Below are 25188 nucleotides of genomic sequence, written 5' to 3' on the forward strand. Positions count from 1 at the left end.
TTCTCCTGCGAAAACAGAGAGTCGGGAATTTTTTTTAACATTTTTTTGGTACTCTGGGGGACCACCCAATTACCCCCTTTCAAGGTGGTGCGTCACTTTCCGGATACCCTGTATAACTTTTTTTTATGATGTGGTAATGGTCTATTAAATCACAAGTTTCATACAAGGTAAGAGTTTTGGCGCAGTTTTTTGAGACAAGTTCGCTAAACTGTTTTATAAAACGTCTATTAAACTTTTTTTTTGGTTGAAGCATTATTTTAACGTTTATTTTTTGAAGTTTCTATTTGGGTCAATTTTTCTAAACGGTTGATTGAACAGTTTACACTTTGATTTTTCTATTTTAATGTGACAAAAAGGTGTTAATTCGATGTCGATTGCAACTGTGGTTAAAATCAAATTCAATATAATGTAGAGTTTATGTAAATAATCTTCAAAACTAGACTATGAGTCACATTTTCATTTACAAAGGAGCAATTTTAGAAATCAGCAGGATTTGAAAGGGATAAGTTATGATACATGTAATGGATACATGTTAATTTTGACTAAAACAAAAGCAAATGAAAAACCAAGCCAGTCGATCTACTAAAGTATCGACATTTTTAACAATCATAGCTTTTGTAACGATTTAATCTCCACGATAGGCGCTGTTGAGTTTTGACTTTACAAAGTATGGATGAAAGGGAAAGTTATTGTGTGTTATAATTAATTGTGCGCATGGAAAGGGGAATAAGAAATCTACAAATTCCTGGAAATTGGAAAGTTTCGCATTTTTGACAGCGCCCTTTCATGGAGATTAAATCGTTACAAAAGCTATTTTTGTCAAAAGTATCGGTACTTTGATATATCGACTGGCTTTGATGAAAAACAAAAAATTATAATATAATAAAAAATTGCTAATCCACACTGAAAATAACAAAAACAAGTTTAAAACAGTTTAAACAGTTATTGTTTAAAATTTTGCAGATATTGTAGGGCTTAAAAAAATCAGCATTGTGAATTAGGTGTAAACAATTCAATCGTCGCAACTATACTCATTATGCAACTATGTAGTTATATCATAGAGCAACATTAAATCACTCATTTCTCTCACTTATTATAGAAATGACTATTATGCAAAGTTAAAATTAAAATGAAAAAAAAATCATTTTATACCTAATTATTTTTAAAAGAAAGTACGTATGATTAAATAATATATTTGTTTTTATTGAACTGTTGAATTATTAAGTAATTTAATAACCTAGAAACTTTAAGAAACAAAATAAACGTGTTGTTCAAAATGAGAAAAGTTTTAATATAAATTAAACTTTGTCACAAACTAAAACCTAGATACTTGAAAATCATAATTTTAATCAAAGTTTTTGAATAACATAATTTTAATATGTAGAACTCTACAAAAGAAATTAAACTTTTACGTCGGTTACCTGACATTTAAACATTTTCTTTAAAATTACTGAACTTGGAAAACAAATTCAATAACCAATAATCTTCTTCTCAACTTTATCAAAATTTGGTCTTTCTAACCTTTTAAACTCTATTTCCGATTTTATTTCTGGCTGCCTTTAATCTCACATACTTGATTTAAATTCCAAACTTGAAATTTCCATAATAAGTGATGAAAATCGCAACCCTTTTTCTCTCCAACCTCCACAATTCCCAGTTTATGAATTTCCCTCTCAATACTTACAACGTATTTGGCTCCACCGAGTCCATCCCTATTTCCCTTCGTTATCTATCAATATTTCAGCAGGGTAACAAAAAGTCTGAAGCTTCATCCCTGTTGTATTTCTGGCATCAATTTTCAACGTCGATCATTTTTCAATTCCCGACGATTTGTGATTTTAAGAACTTATAACGATACGGAAAAACATGTTGTATCGAAGACATCGAAACAATGGTAAATCAATAGTTGAACAGATCTTAAAAATAAAAACATCATGGAATATCGTCAGGAACGAACTCTATATTTTGTCTTTTCGTGTAATGGAGCCGCAGATGGTGTTCAGTAACAACTGGTGATAAATTTTGTGGGAGTTAGAATTAGTAGGTGCTAACAATTGTAAATTTCAGAGTTTCACGAATCATGAGTTTTACAATAGACAGTATGTTGATTTTAATTAAAATTCGCATAAAAAAGAAATAGAAATAAAAAATAAAAACGTACTGTGTGGTCTTATAGCGTGATAAGATTTTGTTGAAAAAAGTATAAAACCCAGGATTTTTATTACGCATAAAAAATTAAATGTATTTGTGGAAATAATTTCACTGGAAAGTTTTGCTGTCGCTGAAGTTCGCATTTTTAGCTGTGAAAAAATTTCACTCGCTTAAATTTTACGAGGTAGACTTGTTTTGCGTGTAATTTTTTGTTAAGTAATATTCTCTCACAAATTATTTCTCGCATTACAAACCGAAGTTTTAAGAACTTTCCTAATTGTTCCAAAGATGAAATTTTAATAGCTGGAAAAGTGCTCCGAACTATGCAACATGCACGAACTTCGCACGACAAATAAAATAAGTGAACCACCCCAACGGTTTTATCTTCTTATATTCTGATCTCTACCGACATTTTTCTCTTATTTTAATATAATTTCCGGGATAACATATGCGCCCCATTTTCCAACAAACACATTTCATGAAAAACGGAGTCTGTATTTTCACGGGTTCCCTTGATACCTCCAGCTAAATTCTTTATAAATGTAGCTATTTGAGAGTTTGAGCTGAAAGCTCAGGAAACGAATTGCGCTGCAAAAGGGACGTCACTAAACTATAAACAACTTGAGAAGAGTGGTTCTTGAAGAGTTTGGTCGCTGGGGTTAATAATAATGTTTTAACTAAGTTGAGACAAAGCAACCTCGGCATTCATGCAGGAGCTCGCAAGGGACAACAAATCTGTTCTGTTACAACCTGTAAATGGATACGAGAGACCCTTGCAAATATATTAAGTTGTCGGAGAGGAAATTCCTCATAGAATGAGGTATTCTGTTTAACCCTTTTAAGAAAACACATTAAGGGCGGTATAATTGCTTCCTGAACAAACAATTTATCAATTCTTTGTGCAAGGGGGCAAAACAAATTATTAATAAACAAAAAAGCGAAGTGTAATTAGAGAAATCTTGGGAAAATGTTCACAGCGGTTTTGGAGGAATTTTCTCTTTCAGTTAACTACTTAAGTAAATGTTTTAGCTGTTCAAAGTTTCAAACCTCTCTAAATTATTTACAACCGAACCAAACCGTGTTCGCCTTTTTTTAAGATTTTTTTCTTCTACCATCCTCAAGTAAATTACAGTAATATGAACTGAGCACATTACTTTTGTTTTTCTAGAATTCTCAACCTACATAGAGAATTTTTGCTTTAAGCTGGAGAAAGCATCTAATATAGAGAGCTTCCAAGTCTAGAGTAAAAATTTGTTGGCCGTAATTTAGTGCTCAGTCTGGAGAAAATGGAGCAGATTTATTACGAACTTCAGTCCGTCCTGCCCAAAAATTCCGCCCTTTAATTTACCACTTGTTGTTCGTTATATGTCTCAACTGTAACTTTTCCCAACTGAAACTCGCACAAAAAATCGGCATTCTGACACCATATAATTCAAAATCCGACAGTAATTCACAATTTTACTTGCCAGAATCCTCTTCTACCCTTTTCGTCCCCAAAAAAAATTCCACTTTAGACGCATGTTCCACCTTCACCCCCCTTCAACCCCTCATAAATCAAACATTCATCCAAAATTCCTCACGCATTCCGCATCAAAACAAAATCCCAACAAAAAATGCAAATGTTCCGATTATATCGTAAATTATAACGCATAAGCGGAACCGATAATTGCATCCTTCTTTGTCGATGAGATCCAGCATCTCTGTCGCCGCTCCTGCGTGGGCATCGCGACGCTCGAAGGTCCCTCGTGCTAACAGTTCAGTTCGTCGGGACGCGCGTTCGTGATTGGACGCGGCTGTAAAGAAATCTCGCGGTGTCGTTATCTGACTGAGAGGGTTCTTTTTTTATGTTGAGTTTTGGGTTTGGTTGGGTTGAATGGTTACGCGCTCACTGAAACACACGGGGACTGTTCAAGGTTGAGATTTTACTGTTGGTACCATTGCCATGGGCGAGGTGGAGATGTGAATGGGCAGATTTTGAAACTGGTAAAAAGATTTTCATTATAAAGATTTAGGGTTTAGAAACACTAAAGTCAATGGAGCTTTTAGGACTAGTTCTTTGGATATGTTTTATTTCCGCATTAAGACGTAGTCCAAAGAAATTTATTGCACCGCAAATGTTGGAAGCGGAGATTTTTCTCGGGTGTTAAATATGATATAAAATATTTTGAGTAATGGAGCCATTGTTGTAAAAATTTCACCGGCTTTATGAACATTATCTATTTTAAAGTCTTAATATCTGTCTCATTTTTACCAGAAGAATTTATAGAAACTTTCCAGTTTTCACCTCTAATAATAGATCAGAAAAATGTTTCTTTTTTATTTTATAGTTGCATAGATAGAATTACATAATTAAAGTTCTAAATTGAAAGGAACAAATGTCGGGAATAATTTAAAAAAACTAACTATATTAAAATAAATTGAAGCAAATATTTACAACTGCAGATTACGTAAACTACACAAAAATTGGTATATTTTAAGTTTTTGATAAACATTGTGTCTGCAAGACATAAATTTACATATTTTCATTCTCGATGTTTCCTTAAATCATTACTCAAAAAGAGTAATGATGCTTGCTGTTGGTAGCTGTGTCGCTTAAACTGTATTTAATATGCAAGACTGTCATTTTGGCATGATTTTCCTGACAGTTCGGAAATGTCAACCTCGACAGAATACAGGCCTACCAACTCATTTCAAATTGCAAAGCCTCTTCATGACCTGCCTTTAATTAGAGTTTCCGTATAATATTATAAATAAATTTGTTTTTTTATCTTTATTATAAATACCATCGTTACTATACAGAAAATTAATTTTATTATGATAACAATAAATACAACCCTACAAATTTATTATTAAAAAAAAATAAGCAGAACAAATTAGTATTACCATTGCAATCAGAAAAGTCTCTGCGGCTTTCTTAAGTGGCCGTTTGTTGTGTCTGACGAAGAACTACTGTCTGAAGAAATTTCAACAGTTCTGACACTAGAGAGGATTTTTGCACCAACAGAACGTCACCACTACTATCCGTTTCAATTTCAGCAGCACCTTGCTCTTCCACACTACATACTTGCAATTTCAGTTAATTCCATCACATTGCTGGATGACTCTCCGTGCTATCCAGACACATAATCAATTTCCAAACATTTTCTAAAACAGCCTCATTGTTTTTTATTTTAACTTTACTTTTAAGGCGAAAAGATAATTTAAAACTGCCTTCAACAAACTTGTCTGATTTGGTAGAATAAATTCACATTTCTGTAAAATAAATAAAGTCCTTAATTTTGGCACATGCTTGTTAATAAAAATCCATCGTAACATGCTTTGTTGGAAAACAATTAATATTTTCAGCCAGCGGCAGCGGTTCTACATCATTTTTATTCATAATTAACAAAAAAAAGCAATTTAAAAAAAGTTTATATTTGGAAAGTCATTCTGTGTACTAATTAAATTGAAACCACTAATTTCAAAAAATCAAATTATCAATTTAAAAAGAAAAATCGCATTCAAACCATTTTCAAAATCAGTTCGGAAGGTATTATTTGTAAATCAATAATTAAATGTTAAATCTGACACGAATTTTTGTTGTGTATAAACAAAAACAAAGCGCTTTCATATTAGGAGAAAATAATGAGCCACTTTTGAGATATTTTTTTCTTTCTTTTAATTTAATGAAGACTAACGTAAATCTGCGCATCTCTGTAATTTATCGCAGTCCCAAGAAATTGTTCCCAAGCATGAAATTCTAAAAAAAAAGCACTCAAGATTTCTCATAATTTATGCATTAGATACAAATTGTGCAAAATTGCTGTGTCTGTGCGACTCATCTTAATTAGAAATGATTTCTTTGTGGTGTGCTCTGAGATGAAAAATTCATTAAAGTCGCAACGAAAAAACGGACGAAATGAATAATGTAATGCAATCTTAAGTGGAAAAAGCCAAAGTTAAGGCTTGAAATATAACGTAAAATGTGGAAATTCTTTCACAATAAAATAAACAACCTGAACGCCTGATAGCATCGCGTTAAATTCCCTCCATCCATTTCTAAAAAAGGCGAGAAAGTGACTTTTTCTGGGGTAATCTAGTTTTAAATTACCAGTTGTTGAAATGGTTTCCATTTTGAAATAAATTGGATAACTAGTCGTCAGTTGATGGAAGTTGGCGATTTTTCAGACTTTTTGTTTCAGAGATGGAGTGTTAGGAATTAGTTCTTCGGTTCGGTTATTTTTGTAGTGTAGATTACAGTGGATTTGAAATTTAAAGCAACCTCAACCAATTTAAACTTTCGGAAAATCAGACAGGCATCATCTAAAATTTAATAAGTCCTTAACTTAAATAATGGTTTTGGAACTGATTAACACCGAATCATTTAATGTCAGTCTGGGTTTGACCTGCACGTAATAAAGAGCAGATTGTAATGAAGTTTGGTTGACACTTCAAAGGGAGGTGGCGAACAAAGGCGTAACCTGGAAAGGACAAACAAAAAAGAGAACAATCTGATACAGAGGAAAAACAATTTGGGCTAAAATACAAGGTAAACTGCAAAATATTCAAGGAAATTAAGTTGGGAAGTTTGCTAGTGACACATCTGCAGTCTGTAGCGCCGGGGGGCAAAAATAAAATAGCAAAAAACTTCACACTAGTTTTTTGTCTACTGTCTGAACTTGACAAAAAATTCAAGTTGGATTTTCCCCAAAGTCTCCAAATTGAGAATTGAATCCCCAGCTTGCCTCTGAATCTTTTCAAACTATTTCATTTCATAGTTTCGATGTTTGAACTACAGATAAGAATTCCACAAAGATGTGTATATAACGAGGTCGTTCAATATTTATTTTCGTAATTGCATTAAACACAACATCCTAATTGTAAAATAAAAATAAACCTGCTAATCAGTCTAATGCCGAATCAATATTTACCACATATTAATTAACATTTGTTGGATAAATGTAGCAATGATTTGAGTTTTGCTATTTGAAACTCTATTGACACAACATATTTTAGAATGATTGTTACTACACCAACGAATGCTGAAACTCGTAAACCTCCGTTCTAATTAAACTTTTGTTTGACGTTCGACTTGAACTTCGTTAAAGCGATTATTTACAATTATTTCGTTTTTAATTAAGTCTGCGTCAAATCCAACTAATTTCCATTACCTGTACATAATCCTTGAATCGCAATGAAGCTGAGGAATTAACTAAGATTTTTCCCGAAAATATAATTATTTAAGTTGAAATTACACTGGGTGACGAATAGAAATGATGGAAATTTGTGTTGGTTCAAAGTTTTCTCATTTTCTTATGGAAATAGAAGAGAGAACTCATTCTGGGAAATTTTGCTGCGGATTTTCATCAGCTAATGGGCTGAAATTCTACTCATTATCCACGATAGTGTGTTTAAAGCAGCAAATTTACTATGTATTCAGTGTGGCCACTATAAATAACGAGCAATTGAAAATGTAAAATGGAAGCAAATGTGGAGCTGTACCATATTTATAAATAAATGGTTTGGAAATTCCGGTGTATTTTAGAAGTTGGAAAAATTACGTTTCAAAATGTTGTATCAGCTACAAATTTAATGTGGAAATTTCACGGTGATAAATCAGCATTAAAAGTCAGGGAAGCTTAAGCATGAAAATTCTATTTCAGGGTCTATAATTGTGACTATTGATTCAGTTCAATCTAAAATTTTATCAGCGGTTTGCTAAGAAAAAAGAAAATGAGCTTGCATTAATCGACGTCTGGCGTTATTATTACTTTCATTTTAGTCCGGTTTCATAAAGCAAAAACTTTTTGCAATATTTTTCCCAATAAAGTATTTCAAATCTCATTTTATGATCCTGTTTTCATATTTAATGTGTTCATCAACTCATGAATTTTTTAAACCCTCTGCGGAACGAACGTACTGTACATTTTTAGTTCTATTTATCTCGAATTTTTCACTAACTGAGTCTGTTTTTTCACAAAACAGTGAAAAAATGAGTTTACATTTTCCTGATTTTTTGCACAAAAAATGAGCTTCATTTTCACACACGTGAAGTGTAAATGTCCAAATAACATTAAATGTGGATTTTATTAATTCTGAAAAGGACGTCTGAAAACGTGTTTTCAGTCGTTGCCGCGTTGTGAAAACTAAATTCAGCTGGCTCCCAAATTCCTTCTTTCTTTCGCCGCCACCCACCATTCAATTCAAATGCAACCTGTTGATAAACTCTCATATTTTCTTCACATAAACACTTTTCTTCGCCAACGAAATCAAAAATGGCGGTCACTGGAATCGATCAGAAACACATTAAGTAAGAACAGTGTTGAATTGCTGGGTATTTTGAGTCAATAACGAATTTAATTAATTCACTAATATAACTTGAAGCTTCCGTAATTTTGTTATGACTTTCTAAACGCTTTTCAAATAATTACAACTGTTGAGCGTTCATCTAACTTTAAATTGGAATGAGGATGACCTCGTGTAATAACGAGGTTGTGGTTGATTTAACGGTTTTTAGGTGGGCTTTTATGAATTTTATTTTTTCGAAAATTGCACTTAAGCACGTCTTTGATGTGGATAGGCTGCCCTTTCGACGCTTTATGGTTCAATCAACGTTAATTTTGTTAACTCCGTTAATGCTCGTTATCTGGAAACATAACAGTTTGATCCTAATTCTACATAATCGTAAATTTTATCATTTTATCACTGCATTAACCAAATAGCATCAGAACGAGTTATTACCTCCGCCGCATTGAAAATTAAATGGCAAACTCCGTTCTAAGAGTTAAAGTTGCAAACTTGAAGCTGTAACAATTGTTTTGGGACCATTACAACATAAAAATTTCTTATTGATTGTAAAGAAGTTTGCCAAAGTTGCTCGTCATAATGAAAAAATAATGAGAAAAATAACATGTTATAGGCAAGAAGAACAGCCCACTTAGAGATATTGCCTCTTTATTTGTAGACACTAAAGCCAAACCAATCTCTTCCACTCCCATTACCAAACTTCTATCATCATATCAAAATGCAACTCTTGTCTCATTCTGTTTGCATTTTCTTCAAGTTCTAGCCCTTATTTAACTTAACAACTTGTTGAACTTATTTAGAACTCCAAAGTTTGTTTGTGGCGAGAATAAGTCTACGATAAACACTTCCTGTCATATAAATCTGCGAAAACGGCGAATTCACAACAAAATCATCCCTTCTTCTGGAAGACTTAATTAAAATTAAGGGAAAACCGTGAATGTTACTTTTGTTATCGAGGGCCATCAACACAGCTCCCTTTAACATTTAATTTCATCTTTATTTAACTTATGCAGTTGCATCAAGCAGTTATGTTTTGCAATATTCACATCGCGCTTGCTTTACAGCTGAGCATAAAATTTTATGTTTGAGACAATGTACCTTGTAGATTTTTTATTTCTGTCGGATTTAATAATGTCACACGTACCTACCACTACACGTTACATCCAAATAAATCAAAGGAAATGCTTTCAAAAGAATAGGGGTTTCTTTAAAAGCTGCTTAACTGATACAGTTGGGAAGAGGAAGCGGAAATATGTTTAAAATACGAAGTTTCCTAGAGGGGAAATACGAGCAAAGGGATTATTGAGGATTTGGACGACTTTAATTTCAGTTTTATACGAAAATTGAATAACAAGGTTTCTGGGTTTCAGCTTGGCAGTAAATTTTTCAGTGCGGGTATCGATAATAACTGAGTGTTTGTTGGCAATGAAAAATTGACAGGAGCAATTTCAAGTAATAAATTACTAGGCAATTTATTATTTTTGTGGTATTTTGTGCAATAAAAATTTCAATAACACTATTTACTCTTACTATTAAAATTATATCGTTTATTTTATTATTATAGCTATGGGTCAAATAGACTAAATAATTTAATTATTCGCTTAAAGGGTGCTTGTATTTATTATTCAAGTCATAAAATAAACTGGTGGGGTTCACTTGAGTATTCATGTTTCTGACCAGGCAGGAATAATTACAAAGGTTGGTAAAAATATGTATATTTTTGCAAAAATATTGTTCCAAAAGTAAGATAATAATTTTTTGGCCTCTTGAATTTTTACACTTTTATGTTGATATTATACGCATCGTTTCGTAAGTTTTGTTTCTCCAAAATTTGCAAACATAGTTAGTGGATAAATAAGAAATAATTACAATTATTTGTGTTATTGGGGATCAAATTATCATGTTCGGTGAATGCTGTTACAGTCGCCAGTTCTTCTGCACGACGATAACCTGGTAGCACCACCCTTTAGAGCAAAATGTTAGGTGTTTATAGATCACGTTAATAATAAACTAACCAAATGAAAGAATGACTAGAGCTGGAACACTCACTGGCATGCAAAATGAGGTTCATGTAATCAAAATTCCGAATGCCCACCTACGTAGATCCTTAATTTTTTTTTTTATAAATTTTTGGTATCTAATGGCAAATGGAAGATGTATTTTGTGTTGCGTTTCTAAATCGTTAGGCTCCCGTTATTAGACGTCTCACCTTATATATAAATTTATTAAAAGACTCGAAAATTCAAAGTATCAACATTTTTAATTATATTTTAAACGGTTTATCGGCTAAAAGAATTTTTTACAACGACAATGAGACGAAATTTTGTTTCGTTCTCCACGCTCTTTTTAAAGCGACATTTTAATAATGAACACGTTTTTATGACAGTTTTAAATAGAACAAGGAAAAAAGTGCAGCTGTTGTTTACAATGCTCAAAAAAATTAGAATAAAAATACCATTTTAATGCAGCGCATCCACCATTTTGACTAGATAATTTATGTGTACTGTTTACCTATACATACGCTTCAATTCCACCCAAATGAGTTAGAAATAGGAGCTTTTTTATATTGTTAATAGATAAATATACTCATAAGCAGTCTTCTTTGTAAAGAAACTGTTGGATACATTTTATTCTAATTGGGTCATTTATGGACACTTCAAAAACAATTGTACCTACTCTCTACTTTCAAGTAAATAGACCTACATCACTTTATTTTATTAAATGTCAATAAAGACGGAAAACTCATTATTATCTAAACTTCATAAAGACAATTCTGTATAGCGCATAAAGCGTTTAACGTTGCTAAATTAAAAATGAACAAAATTATATTCTTGGATCTGTACTTCTTTGAGTTCGACTTCTTGTTAACGGAAACAAAGGATATTAAATTTCAATATCACAAACAACTCTGCAACTTTTATGAATGTAAACTTTTCAAGCAAATGATTAAATTGACATTGGAAACCAGGTTTAATAAATATACCATTATAGCAGGGTAAAGAGGTAAATTCAAGGAAAAATGAAAGGACCGAAATATTAGAACATAAATGCACGTTTAAATACATAACCTTTTAGGCTTCCATTACATTTTTTGCGAACTGAATTATTTTTTCTTGTTACGTAATCGAATACTTTGCATAATAATAATAATCACAGTACAAATACAAGTAACAGTATTGTTAATAAACGAGCCTACGTTTGTCCTGCTCCAGCCTAAATTCAGACATCCTTCAATCTTTTTCTAATTGCCAATCTTCCGACACGAATTATCTTTGCAAATCTTAAAAATTGAATCTGTCCGTTAATTCAGGTTAATGGAAATGTCGGCTAGTAGCTCCTGAACTTCACAACCGATCAATCATTTAAAACTGCTGAAGGAGTGCTTACGAACTTGCCGAAATCCACTTTGTGTTGATGAGCAGAGTTGTGACGGAAGTTCCACTGATTCAACGGAAAACTTGACTTCATTTTTCGGAAACTTTTAGATTAACCTTGAAGTTTGGAAAAAGGACAATAATGCGAAGTGGATTGAGACATAAGGAAAGTCAACAATTAAAAGTTTGACGGGATGCTTAATCTTGTGATCTGAAGAGGAAAGAAAGTTTTAATCAAAGGCAGCGTTTTTCAGCGCTAACAGCTTGTTGTGGTTTTTGCTCTGGAAATCAATCTTTATTAGCATGCTTCCATCTATTGTAAATTAACAATTGGAATTGTAAGTAATGAATAGCTTGAATGGGCTCAGTAATAGCAAATTCTACAATTTTCCTCTTAAAATACATTATATTAAAGGCATAAAGGGAACAGTGTAATGCGACTTTTCAAAGAAAAGCACACATCTGGTAGAAGCTCGAAACTATAATTACACATGCGAGGAAAGTTAGGGATATTGGAATTTACTTCCAATTAGGGCGAAAATGTTTCCCTGAAATGTCTTTGTAATGAAGCTGAATGGGAATACAGATTTTTTATACAGCAGTATTTTTCGTTCATTATTACATTTAGGTAATCAAAACCAAAAATATACACGTTTATTTTATTAATTAGCACAAAACCTAATAAAAATTTCAACGATTTGAACAGTTAACAGAAATTTACAACTATACTGACACAGCAACTTTTTTACTTTGATGTAGCTCGCAATACTGTAATTTTAAATAAAAATATAGGAAAATTAGAAAACAAAATACCAATTAGTTGTATTGATGAACAAGTTTAATTAAAACAACTTTAAAAATTTTGCGTTTTGTTGAAGTTTATTTTTCGGCTGAAATTGCCATGATTAGCTTATTATGTCGTACATACCACTCATAACAGTCATAACATTAGTTTTATGAACATTTATTATCGCTACATATAAAATCATAAAGCAATAATTATAATATCTCAGAAGCTCATTGCAGACCCAATTTGCGTTTCGATAACGATAAATTACGTTGAAACGAAGCAAAAACAACTCACGTAATTTCCCCTAGCGGAAATATTCCAAGAATAATATTTGGAAAATAAAAAAGTGAAATTACCAAGTTACATGCGTTTTTTGGTGAAGTAAAATTAAAACGAGACAATCTGAGTAAATTCTTGTATAATAGTCAGACCTAATAGTATGACTCCAACAAAACAACCCTCGAAAGAACCATCAGATATTACGAAATTTTAAGCTCCAAGATCTTACGGGTAATACATTTAATTCAACAGGTCTTCCTTCTAAAGATTCAATTAGAGTATGAAGGAACTTTAAGCACCTTAAAATTTGAATATAAAAATGTGAAATTCAAATTTTTCAGCCATTTCAAAGATGAAACGTTTCTCTCAAAAACTTCCATATTTCACGAATTTAAAAGGGAAAGTTTTAAAGACAGCGTGGGTTAATTTTCTTTTTTCTCGTTTTTGTGATTCCTCGACAACAATACACCAAACATTTCGTCGTCTTTTAATATAATCATTCTCAAACCGGCAGCAAACAATCTCGATTTAAAATCAGTCAATAAATTTTCACCCCCAACAAGTTTAATGAACAAACTTTTTATTTTTAGCGTTAACACTGTACCGTAACGATGCCGCTCCCTGACATTTCTCTAAAAACTTTACAACAAAAGTTTTGAAATAGGGGTGCGTCTTAATTACAAGCGTTGATCTATCGATGTCTAAATATTGAATTTCCACCCCGTTTTTTCCGGATTTGTCCGTCCCGAGATAATAGTGGTATTTTCGCCGAGTTCGATTTATGGGTTTTCTGCCCAAGAATTATCTTGGACAATGAAGTTCCGAATCCGCAGATCAAGCTTGTTCTTTGTTGAGCGGAATAAAAAACATTTGATGTTTGCGATAGTCGTCGCGTTTTTGCTTGAAAGAATTCTGAAATAAAGCTCATCCACGTCGAATAATTTGCCATTTTCGGAGAATAAAAGAGAAACTAAATAAGACCAAGCTATTGATTTATTGATTTTATTTTTATTTACATCATCATCGAGACTCTTTTATTTAGCCAAGAAAGCACTTATTTATAGTAGCCATAAAGTTAAGTGTCTATTCTTTAGGCTCTGTAATTTTATTAGTAACGTAACCTCGTTAGTGTTACCATCCCTGGTGTATTAAAAAAACAACTCTTTGTGGTGATTATACCCTTGAATCTCCAGTTAATGGACGAAACAATAACGAGAACAAATAATGTCACGCGGGTGGGCACGTGGAACACGACACGTGATTTTCTATTGTCGTCATATCACTTCATTTCGCACAAGCGCCAGGACTATAAAAACGAGAGTGCTAAAGTTGAGAGGCTTTTAAGGACCAATAGCTGTTTTACATTGGGGGTTCAGAAGCCTCATATATTTAAAATTTAAACGGTTTTAGGGTGCAAGTGCTGATTTTTTAGAGAAATTCAATGTTTAGAGGTTGATGTTTATTTCGGGATCAAACGATTTAAACGGATTCGAATGGGAAAATTGCAGGAAATTGCTGCGATAACACCGCTAAACAAAGAATAATAAACTAGCTGGAATCCCATTCCAGTTCGAAACCAATCGGCAAAAATTCAGGCTTTGGATGAGATTATAAAGTAGGCTGTTTTCGGAAATATGGAATATAATTGTGTAACAGCACAATGGTTTCACTTTGTTTTCTAATTAAATGGAAAAAATGTATTGATAATTCATTCAATCAAATGTAAACAACACAATCACGCAATAAAAACCAATAAAAATTTTTGTATGAAGTCATGAAATTGTAATCCAAACATAATGCTTAGAGTTAAATTTAACAAAGGAATTTTTAATGTTTAATTTGTTTTCTTCATTTATATTATTAGAATTTTTCTAGAAATTTTTAATTTTTTTGGCATGACATTAGCGAGTAGGAACTAACTCTAGAGGTGAAAAATATGGGAGGATTCAAACTTGTCTAGTCTCTTGTGTACTTTATTTTGTATCTACCTAAACTACGGCGTTAAAGCTGACGCCCTCGCCAAATCCTTCAAGGCAGATCAGTTTCTTAAAACTTTGGAGAAATTAATAGACGTACCTAGGCATATTCCTCTGCATCAAAACTAATCAATACATATCAACATACGAATTTAGAACGTATAAGCTATAAGGCCCCTTTATTCTAAGCACCTATCAATCAGACAAATCCTGTGGGTTGATGAGGTAAAACAGAGAGCTGTAAAAGCTCTAGAGAATCAAGAAATTGGCCTGGAACTAGACATATAAACGGCGTTCGATAATTCTTTATTTTACTAAATAAATAGACCAGTCGAAGAGTAGAGTCAGTCAATCTGTCACAGAAAGATAAATAAAGACATAACTGTAATAAGAAAATTTCAGCCTTTAAACATGTTTCATGTAAAGTGAAATTTTCCTCAGGTGCAACTGCTGCTTAAAAACGGAAGCAAACAAATTCAATTCCGACACATTACACTGACAGAACTTACACGATCCTCTTACACGATCTAATTCTCACAACACCGCTATTGCAACATTTGCAACTGAAACGAATTACGATAAAAATTCTAAAATTTTGTGATATTTGCAACCTAAACCAACTGTATAAAAACACCCAAAAGCCATTAGGCACTAATAATAATGAAAAGCGCTTAATAACAACTATTAAATTAAACCTATCTACGACAGTTTTAATTCTTCTGTCTAAATTGTCCAAGACTGGACAATTACTTTTTCAGGATTTTTTAATAAATGCTGTTGTGTATAAAACGTTGTACGCATCTCGAGCCAAAAGATTCATTGCGCTTTTAAACAAACTTTTGTCTCTTTCGGCCCTCTAAACAAGTCAAATTTGTTCATAATCATTACATGAACAATTTACACAGAATTGTTATTTTGACTGTTAGACCTGAGCAAACATTTCTACAATCTATTTAATTGTATATAAAAGGGTCACTTCCGTCCAAACAGTGTCTATTATCAACAGAAAAGCGTTTATATTATCAAACTAATACAATGAAATGTGTAATGAAATACATCATCGTTAAAACAGACCCGTTTTGGAAGCACAGTAGCCGTTGATTGCTTGAAATTAATTTAGTGTATTTCATTTTCAAAACCGTCATTAAAAAAATCCTCGCATTTTCCCCTGAAATGAAATATTTCAAAGCTCAAATTTTCATGTAGGCGTCAAAACAACACAAAATTTGCATATTTCACCATCGCCGGTGTAAAAAAAAACAGTTGTTTGAAAATCCAAGCTGCTCGAACTCGTCTTTTTGTTGTAGCTTCCACCAAATAATTATGCACTGTTAAGCTCGAGTGAAATTAATGCAGCCTTCATCCTCTTCATTTTAAGCAGCTTGTTAACTACACCAATGTATACAAGTAAACTCCGGAAATACAAAACGATTTATCAATTTCAACTTGGAAGTTTCTTTGCTCCTTTGATTAAATAATCCAACGAAATGTGTAACACGAGTCAATCAATAACATTCTGGGAGAGTCTGAATTATTTCTATAGATTTAGGTTGATTATTTATTGGGATTGTTATTGGATTTTGTCGCTGAGTTAGTATGGATTAAGCAATTTCCGCCGTTTTACACTAAACACTGTAATTTTCTCTATTACAGAGCGGTTTTGTGGCGAATGGAACACAAATTAATATTTGTGTTAATGGAGTTTGCGACAAGTTTACAGGAATGTGCATATCTCCAAATAAAATCGTGACAGGTTCTGCATATTCAATTGCATTTCCGACCTTCATACACAATCTTTTACACAATATGCACCGGTGACAAACTCAAGCTCGTTTAGTCACCTTCGTGCCAAAGTTATGCTTCCATTGGCACAAAATTTTATTGCTCCCCTTTGTTGATGAAAAAATAAGTGAAGAGAAAAAGCCATTTAACGCCACCTCTCAAGTTAGGGTCGAAATAAAAATCGCGCCTGATTGCGGATTATTACGTGTGCTTTTGTAGATTTTCACTGTAAAAGAGGCGGAAAGCCAAAGATCATTAAGCACGAATTTTTCTGCTTAAACTACTTTTCGTACACATTTTAATGAGGCTCAGTTTTCAATTTTTAACAATTATTTTTTTTTAAACTGATTTAATTAAACATTTTTCAAGAATATACGGTTTAATTTTAGACCCTGTCACATTTTAATATTCGCTCTCTGTACGAACAAGAAAATTTAATTTCAGGGATATTAAACAAAGTAGACAAGATTTCACTCGGAAAAGATTCATTAAAGCATCTTCTGTTACTTTTTGTTGAGCGATGTTGTCACAAAACGTTTTCATACGTCAATTAACGAAAACAATAAAACATTCCAAAATATCCTTTGTTTCAGTGAAAGACAAAGGTCATTTAATCCGATTTCTAGTAACTTTATGTCCTCGGGCACTTGTTGATTAAATTAGCGAATCAGAAATCCAACTGCAGCTGAACAGTTTGGAAACTTTGAAGTGTTCGTTGCCTGATAAAGTGCGCTTTCTAGTTTACATCAAAGTAAAGTAACAATAAAAAATAGACGAGTTTACGATGTAAACTATTCTGAAACGCATAAAGTTAATGACGTTTTTAGCGAGAAAATGAAGACATTGGAGTTTTGTTGCCGGTAATAAATTGTATTTGTGTTTGATTGGGTCTGTGAAATCGATATGCAGTTGGCTTATTGTTCGAGTTTATGCTAAACTTAATGTGTTTTCAAGTCTGCGATACGCGAAAGAATATAGATTGGAGTCGGAGGAAAAATTAATTATGGATTCGAAGTGGGCTGGGAAATTTATCCAGTAAAAAACGGTATATCAAGCTTTTTTACTTATGTGGAAATTTTCCCAGTTTTTCTGCCCCGTCTGCTTATACAGGGTCTATCAGAACTGGCGGACCAAAATCATCCCATGGATAAATGATCTTCTGCAGATAAAGAGAAAATTGTTTAAAAAAATCCATTCTTGTTGGCTTTTAAAATAAGAACGGTTTTAATTGACCAATCGTGTTGTAGATGTAAAATTACCTTAAAACATATATTTTTTACCATAGAAACCTATTTAATTGTTGCAAAAAATAATTGACTGTTATGTCATAACAAAGTATTTCTGACAATTAGACAGTCATTCCAAACGTTGATATGTGGTTTCATTGTATTTAATAATTAATTATGTTTACCCCGGAAGAATATTTTGATATGGTCTTGTTGTATGGAGAGTGTAATCGCAGTGCAACAGCTACTATCCAGCAATACGCACTTCGTTTTCCAAATAGGGAACAGCCTAGCCGAAATGTTATTTTAAGATTAGTACAGAGAGGAAGAGAATCTGGTAATTTAAAAGTATGCAGAAGGGAGGTTGGGGGTGCCCCAAGAACTGCGAGAACCGTGGACAACGAGGAAGCGGTTATTGAGATTTTTGAAGAGGAACCTGAAACGAGCATTAGTATTGTGGCCAGAAATCTTGTAATGTCCACCTCTTCTGTTCAACGTATTCTTAAAGACGAACGAATGCACCCATTTCATTATACTAAAGTGCAATGTCTTACGCCGGAAGATTATCCTCTAAGAGTGGAGTTTTGTACTTGGCTTCTGCGGGAACATGAAGCAAATGAGAACTTCGTCAAAAGCATATTGTTTACAGACGAATCTTGCTTTCAAAAAGATGGATTTTTCAATCAAAGAAATTTTCATGTTTGGGGGCGAGATAATCCGCACGTCTTCAGGCAAAGTAATCCCCAGCAAAGATTTTCTGTCAATCTTTGGGCTGGAATTTTTGGGAACGCCATAGTAAATTGTTTTGAGAACAAGTTATACGCAATTATAAAACATCACATTCTTTCAGGTTGGCCCGTACGAATTTCCCGCCAGACTCAACGGCCAAATTTATACAAATTTTTTAGTTGATGATTTGGACATGCTGCTAGACAATATTCCTCTACAAAGATTAAGAAATGTTGACATTAACAATATTTGGTTCCAACATGATGGATGCCCAGCACATTTTGCAAATGTAACTAGGAACCATTTAGATGTTAGATTTCCTAATGCATGGATAGGCCGCGGAGGCCCAAGACGTTGGCCCCCCAGGTCGCCAGACCTTACGCCCTTAGATTTTTTCCTTTGGGGACACGTCAAGAATTTGGTGTACCGAAATATGCCTGAAAATATTAACGTGTTAAGAAACCGCATTCAAGAAGCATTTGCTTCAATAACAGCTGAAATGGTCAGTAATGCTAGGGCAAGTCTACTGAGAAGAGCTGCTCTGTGCATTCAAGTGGAAGGAAGAAATTTTGAACATTTACTTTAAAAACTATTTACCTATTTTTTCAAATTTATACCGCTAATTCATTCATTTTTGTTATTTCTGTATTCATTTACTAATCTGTTTTTCGGATTCTGTTAATTTTAAAGTTTGAGTTTATTATTTCATTTTGTTGGTCTTAAAATAAACTTGTCAATTTTTATGAGAAGACGTCACCTAAAAAATTACGTCAGTGTAACAACAATGCAAAAATATTTAAGATGCATCCATAGTTACAAATAAAGCTAATTTTCAGGTAACTTAACATCAGCAACACGATTGGTTAGTTTAAATTGTTCATTTTCTGATCACTATTAAAGATGGATTTTTTTAAACATTTTTCCAATTATTCCCAGAAGATTGTGAATACATCGTTTCATTTTGGTCCGCTAGTTCTGATAGACCCTGTATTGTAGTGGCTTTATTTTAATAGGATTGCGGATCAAAACAAAATCATTATTAAAATTTGTTGTAAAAATGGTGGATGCGCCAAACCTGTTTTTCTTTTATTTTCCAAATTATAATTTCCTGCTCTCAACTTTCGCATCATGAATCTGTTCTGTTTCGAAACTAAATTTCTAACTTTACAGAATTGTTTCATGTTTATTAGTTGTAACTATACATTTTAGAGGAGTTTATAATTTTATCGAGACACGAATATTAAGATGTATTTAATAATATGATTGTTTGCTTACCTTTTAAGTACATCATAATAGTGATACATAATACAGATAATTCATAATACCACAGTTACTGTTTCATAATATGATCGATCCATATGTAATATTCAATGTATTTACGAAAATGAAAGCAACTGAAAGAAAATGAAAGATGTAAAATTCTTACATTGAGAGCGAGATTTGTAAAAAGCTTTTGGCAAATTCACCATCTAAAAATGAATTAAAAATGTTGATCTGACACATCTGTCAACTCTTTAATAACGCCACTTGCAATTTTTCAATTTTCTAGTAGATTACACCACCAATAAAATTAATTTTTATATTGTTCTTAAGGTGAAAAAATCATCTTAAATAACAACTTGTATAAATAATACTTTGATGTATAATTTTTGTTGTAGTTAAGGTGTTTTCTGCCCCTGTCTTATTGACGCATTGTTGTAGCTTTTCTGCACAAAAGGCTTACCGTTGCCATACATGCAAAACGGAAAAGTGTGTTTACAAAATGCCAAAAAATAATTGTTAGAACTGTCACTGAAATACTAATCTGCCGGCGCAAGTCTTGAAGTCTCTGTTTAATAAAATTGTAATACCGTTTGAAAAAGCTTTTATTATTTTTAACAATTTTTATGCTAAAATTAACACTATATTTAATGCTATCAATTTTATCGACATTGGGCTTGGATTAAAACGACGGATAGAAACGTCAAATGAATGTGAAACGTCAGGCTGTTGTCAAATTGCACTACGGTCGCCACGATCTGATTGGTTTAGACTCCAACAATATTTTGTAAGTAATATAATGTGAACATTGTTTAACTGCGAAACAATAGCTTATAATTCGAACATTTTGTTAAGCTTGAAGAAAACAAACATGTTACTGTTCGCATGTAGTTTAACAAAAATAACTCAATTCAATTAACTTCCGGATCATTAACAATGCAGCATTTTTTTTTGAATTCGGTATGTTCATTGTCTTTCTTAACTGAGCTTAGTACCAGACATCTAAATTAAACCTATAAAATATAAATTAATCATTTTAAAATCAGGCTGAAATATAGGCCAAGTTAATACAAACTTTACAGCGAAGTGTAGCAAAAAAGCAGAACTAGAGAGTGTTCTATTCGTTTTCCTTATGTTTTATCCCGAGTGTCGCCAGTTCTCGGTTTCCACGTAATCTCTTAAAGCAAAAAAGGTGCTGGAAAACGCCTTATTTATTATATTTAATGAAGGTTGAAACGACAAAAACCTTACAAATGGAATGGCAACCCCATAAAGTGACTTCTGTTTATGTTCCATTAATTCATCCTTCTTTTTATTATTTTTTCATTATAACATTCTCGGGGACCAAGCTTTTTACCTAACTTGGATCAGAAACACATTCTGAGACCTCTTTATTTTTACGTTTGAAGTTTACTCAGAGAACAAAAGCGATTTAATTCCGTTTCTAGTCAGTTCATGTCTTCAGGCACTTGTTGATTGAATTAGCGAATCTGAAATCAAGTTGAATTCTAACAGTTTAGGAAGTTTCTAGTGTTCGATACTTTATAAACTTTCTAGATCAAACTATAAATAACAAGCGAACACGAGAATTTTACGACATAAACTGCAGAAAACCTAAAGTTATTGGTCGCTCCTTGGAGAGGAAACAGGAAAATTGGAGATTTTTAGTGGATATTAAATTGTATTTTGGGTTTGATTGAGGGGAATCAATCATTTGTGTTTATCTAAATTATGCTGACGGAGGTGAATGTATTCTGCTGTGTTTTCAAGTATGGGGAGGAATATGGTTCTACAACTTGGTAATAAAAAATGATTGGGCGTATTTGTTGATGTTCTTTTCTTAGGATTTTATTGCCTGGGGTGTACAAGCAATAAAAAACATAAAAAAATTAGTTATGGAAAGAATTTCTGATCGTAAAATAAATCCAGTAATTAGAAATCAATTTAGCAACAATTAAAAGCATTTGCTGACTTTGTGGTCTATTTCCTCGTTTGTCAGACACAGGTGTGTTCAATAACCCGTTAAAATCCCTAGTCAATTTACGAAATGTTTACTTAACGTCGTGACAATTCCGTTTTCGATCCACCAAAAGACCCAATGCATCTGTTTCCTTTCCTACGACCCCACAAGAATCAAACTAAGCAAACATTCCAGACCCAAGTCATTATCTTTATTGAAGTGCTTCCTCGAGTAACTATTTTCCGGTCTCAATAAATTAACTCTGGTCTTTCTCTCGATTTCATATTCAGAACAACAAAATAGATATTTTGACGCAAGATGATTTAGTAACGTATAAACACGAGAAGTGCCCGAAATAGCTTCGAAAATAAACGAAAGAATTATGCCATCGGCGAGAAGTTTCCTCTCAATTTGTTCAAAGAAAAACAAATGTTTATAATACAACATACAAGTTTTCTGTTTTCAATTTCCGTTCATGTATGGATGTAAAAGGAAAAGTATCAGAAGATTCGCGCTTGTCGTCAAAAGAAGGAATGAAAAATTTGAAGATGTTAAAAGCGAATGGAAAGTTGAGGTTATTAATTTGAAAAGCAACGAAAAATTGAGACGATACTGAGGAGATTGAACTTTGATTGCAAAGCGGTTATTGAGTTTCCAGTAATATAAGTTTGGAAATTTAATTTCAAAATATTCAGTTCAAATGTTGCGTTTAGTGATTTGTAATCGAGCTTGATTAAAGAATGAAATGGGTTTGGATATTTCAGATAGCTGAGCTGAGATGGAAAGCAAGAATAAATAAATATCTGATGTCTGGGGAAATTTGGATAACTTTAGCTACTGAATTCGAATTTTTCTGCATAGGAAACAAAATCCACTCACTTCGTCAGTCTTCAGCTAGCGATTTTTAGGTTATCAATTTAATTGTAAAATGCTCATTTTTAGTTTGATGTAAAATATTAGGAAAAAACAAAATGAAACATAAAATACATGAAATTTGAACAGAAAAAAATGGTCTGTAGTGAACTTTTTATAAACAATTTTTAATTTTGATTGAGCCTAAGGCTGAGAAATGATGTATTCTCAAACCATTAACATCGGATAAAAAAAATCTCGGAAAATTTGTTTTGTGTTTAAGTAAAAAATTTGATAATGGCTTTAAATATGTAAATCTTACTATTCGCGGATCGTTTAATTTAATGTTCGCCTTTAAAACTGGATAACTTATAAATGTTTTACATAACTATCGCCGATCCTAAAAGCTCCTGAAAACTTGAATTGTTTTACTGCGTAAATTGTTTATTTGACTGCGGGTAATGTTGCTAAACACAGTTCTAACAAATTTCACAGAATATTCAATATTTCGTTTCTCACGTGATTGCCCAAACTGCACAACTTTCACATTTCACTACCCTCCCTGTTTGTTTCAGTATAAAGTGCCTAAAACAAAACCTAAAAATGTCGCTGTTAAACACGACAATGGAAGCCATAAAATCGACAACGACAAATAACGTAACGACGCAATGTCAACAGACCGGCATAATAGGCCATCTCCTTGTTCAGATCGTTTTCTACATCCTTTACTCCATCATTTTCCTTCTTGGCCTTTTCGGTAATATCCTTGTCTGTTATATAGTGTATTCCAACAAAGCTATGCAGACCGTAACTAACCTGTTCATCACGAATTTGGCTCTCTCTGACATTCTTCTTTGTGTATTGTGCGTTCCTTTTACTCCTCTCTACACCTTTCTCGGCAAATGGATCTTTGGGAGTTTAACTTGCCATTTAGTCGGATATGCACAGGCTACAAGCGTTTACATTTCAACTTTAACCTTAACGGCTATCGCGATCGATAGATTCTTTGTCATCCTTTACCCTTTGAGGCAAAGAATGAAGTTACACACCTGTTTGTTGATTTTATTGAGTATTTGGATATTTTCCATGTTGATCACACTCCCTTACGGGATTTGCATGCAAGAAGTCCAGACGGAAGCCGGTTGTGTAGCTTGTGAGGAAAATTGGCCTTACGAGAACCTCGAGGTCGCGTTCGGTACATTTACTTTTGTAATGCAATTTATCATTCCTTTCTGCATCATCGAGTATTGTTACTCCCGAATTTCACATCGTTTAAACGAGAGAGCTAAATCGAAACCTGGGACCAAAAGCGCACGCCGCGAAGAAGCCGACAAAGAAAAGAAAAAGAGAACTAATAGAATGTTGATCGCTATGGTCACAATCTTCGGCATTTGTTGGTTCCCTCTCAACTTCATTAACGTAGCCAATGACTACTACGCTTTCGACCAATATTTTCATCTATTCTTCTTCTTATCTCATTGCCTCGCTATGTCCTCCACTTGTTACAACCCTTTCTTATATGCTTGGCTCAACGAAAATTTCCGCAAAGAATTCAAAATCATACTTCCTTGCATCCTTCGCAATGCTACTAATCGCTACTGTAATGGAGATGAACGCACTTTAGACACACTTTTACACTCCACTGTGTATACGTCTCCTGCTAAACAGTTAGAACCACGTGAACCCATTGCCGAACCCATCCCCCAAACTCAAGAATATAACCTGTAACCATCCTGTCCCATTTGAACTGGTAGGATTAAATGTTGTGGTAAGATTTAGGTTCAATCTGGGTGTTTTTTTCTATTCGTGACGAGTTTGTGTGTGAGTACGTTTCTTTTTTTCAGTTTTTTTTTGACATGCTGTGTTAAGAAAAAGGAGGTAAATAATACCGTGGTGCTTTAATGGTAAATTTTAGTTATTTTGCTGTTGAAAAGATGTATTATTGGGAGCATTAATTGGGGGCTTCCAGGGTAGCTAGTGTGATGCTTTTTCGGTCTTCAATGTGCTTCCAGTAGTACTGAACCAAGCTTCAGAGAAAATATTCATGAACAAAATAAATAAACGATGTTATTTTTTAAATAAAGAAGAAACTAAAATAATAATGATATTTCATTAATTAAAGAACACTGTCGCATACTTCAAGCAAATTCGAGACTTGGGAGCCATCAAAAGGAAAAATTGTCTATCAAACAACAATTACAGATATTTAAAAAAAACTTAATTGTATTTAATTTGTATGTATTTAACTTTTCCAAGCAATTAATTAAATTGCATCACTTTCTGTGTTTTTCCATATATTCTATTATCCGGATGACCTCTGCAACAATTAGTCCGGATGATCGAGGTTCTACTGTACATTATATTTTTTACAGTTACAGTTTTGTTTTCTAAAACAAGTTATGCATGAGTAAGTACATATAAGTATCTACCTAATAGTAACTTGAAAAATTTGTTTTGAATTGTGACGTTGTCACCCTCCAACGTGCTAAAACGCAGCTAATTTCAATATAATAGTTATTTTATT

At 33.0% G+C, this 25188-nt stretch overlaps 1 protein-coding gene across 1 annotated transcript; it reads left to right on the plus strand.

The window, feature by feature from the left end:
• The first annotated feature begins 4047 nt into the window (after positions 1-4047).
• On the plus strand, positions 4048-24392 carry LOC148178533 (prolactin-releasing peptide receptor-like). Its single transcript, XM_088030007.1, has 2 exons — positions 4048-4134; positions 23240-24392. Exon 2 carries the CDS (start codon positions 23268-23270, stop codon positions 24390-24392), a length of 1125 nt encoding a protein of 374 aa, XP_087886133.1. The 5' UTR covers positions 4048-4134; positions 23240-23267.
• Positions 24393-25188: the final 796 nt, after the last annotated feature.

This window comes from Gnatocerus cornutus, chromosome 2, assembly GCF_029298725.1.
Source record: "Gnatocerus cornutus isolate USDA-ARS CGAHR chromosome 2, icGnaCorn1.1, whole genome shotgun sequence".
Lineage (NCBI taxonomy): Eukaryota > Metazoa > Arthropoda > Insecta > Coleoptera > Tenebrionidae > Gnatocerus > Gnatocerus cornutus.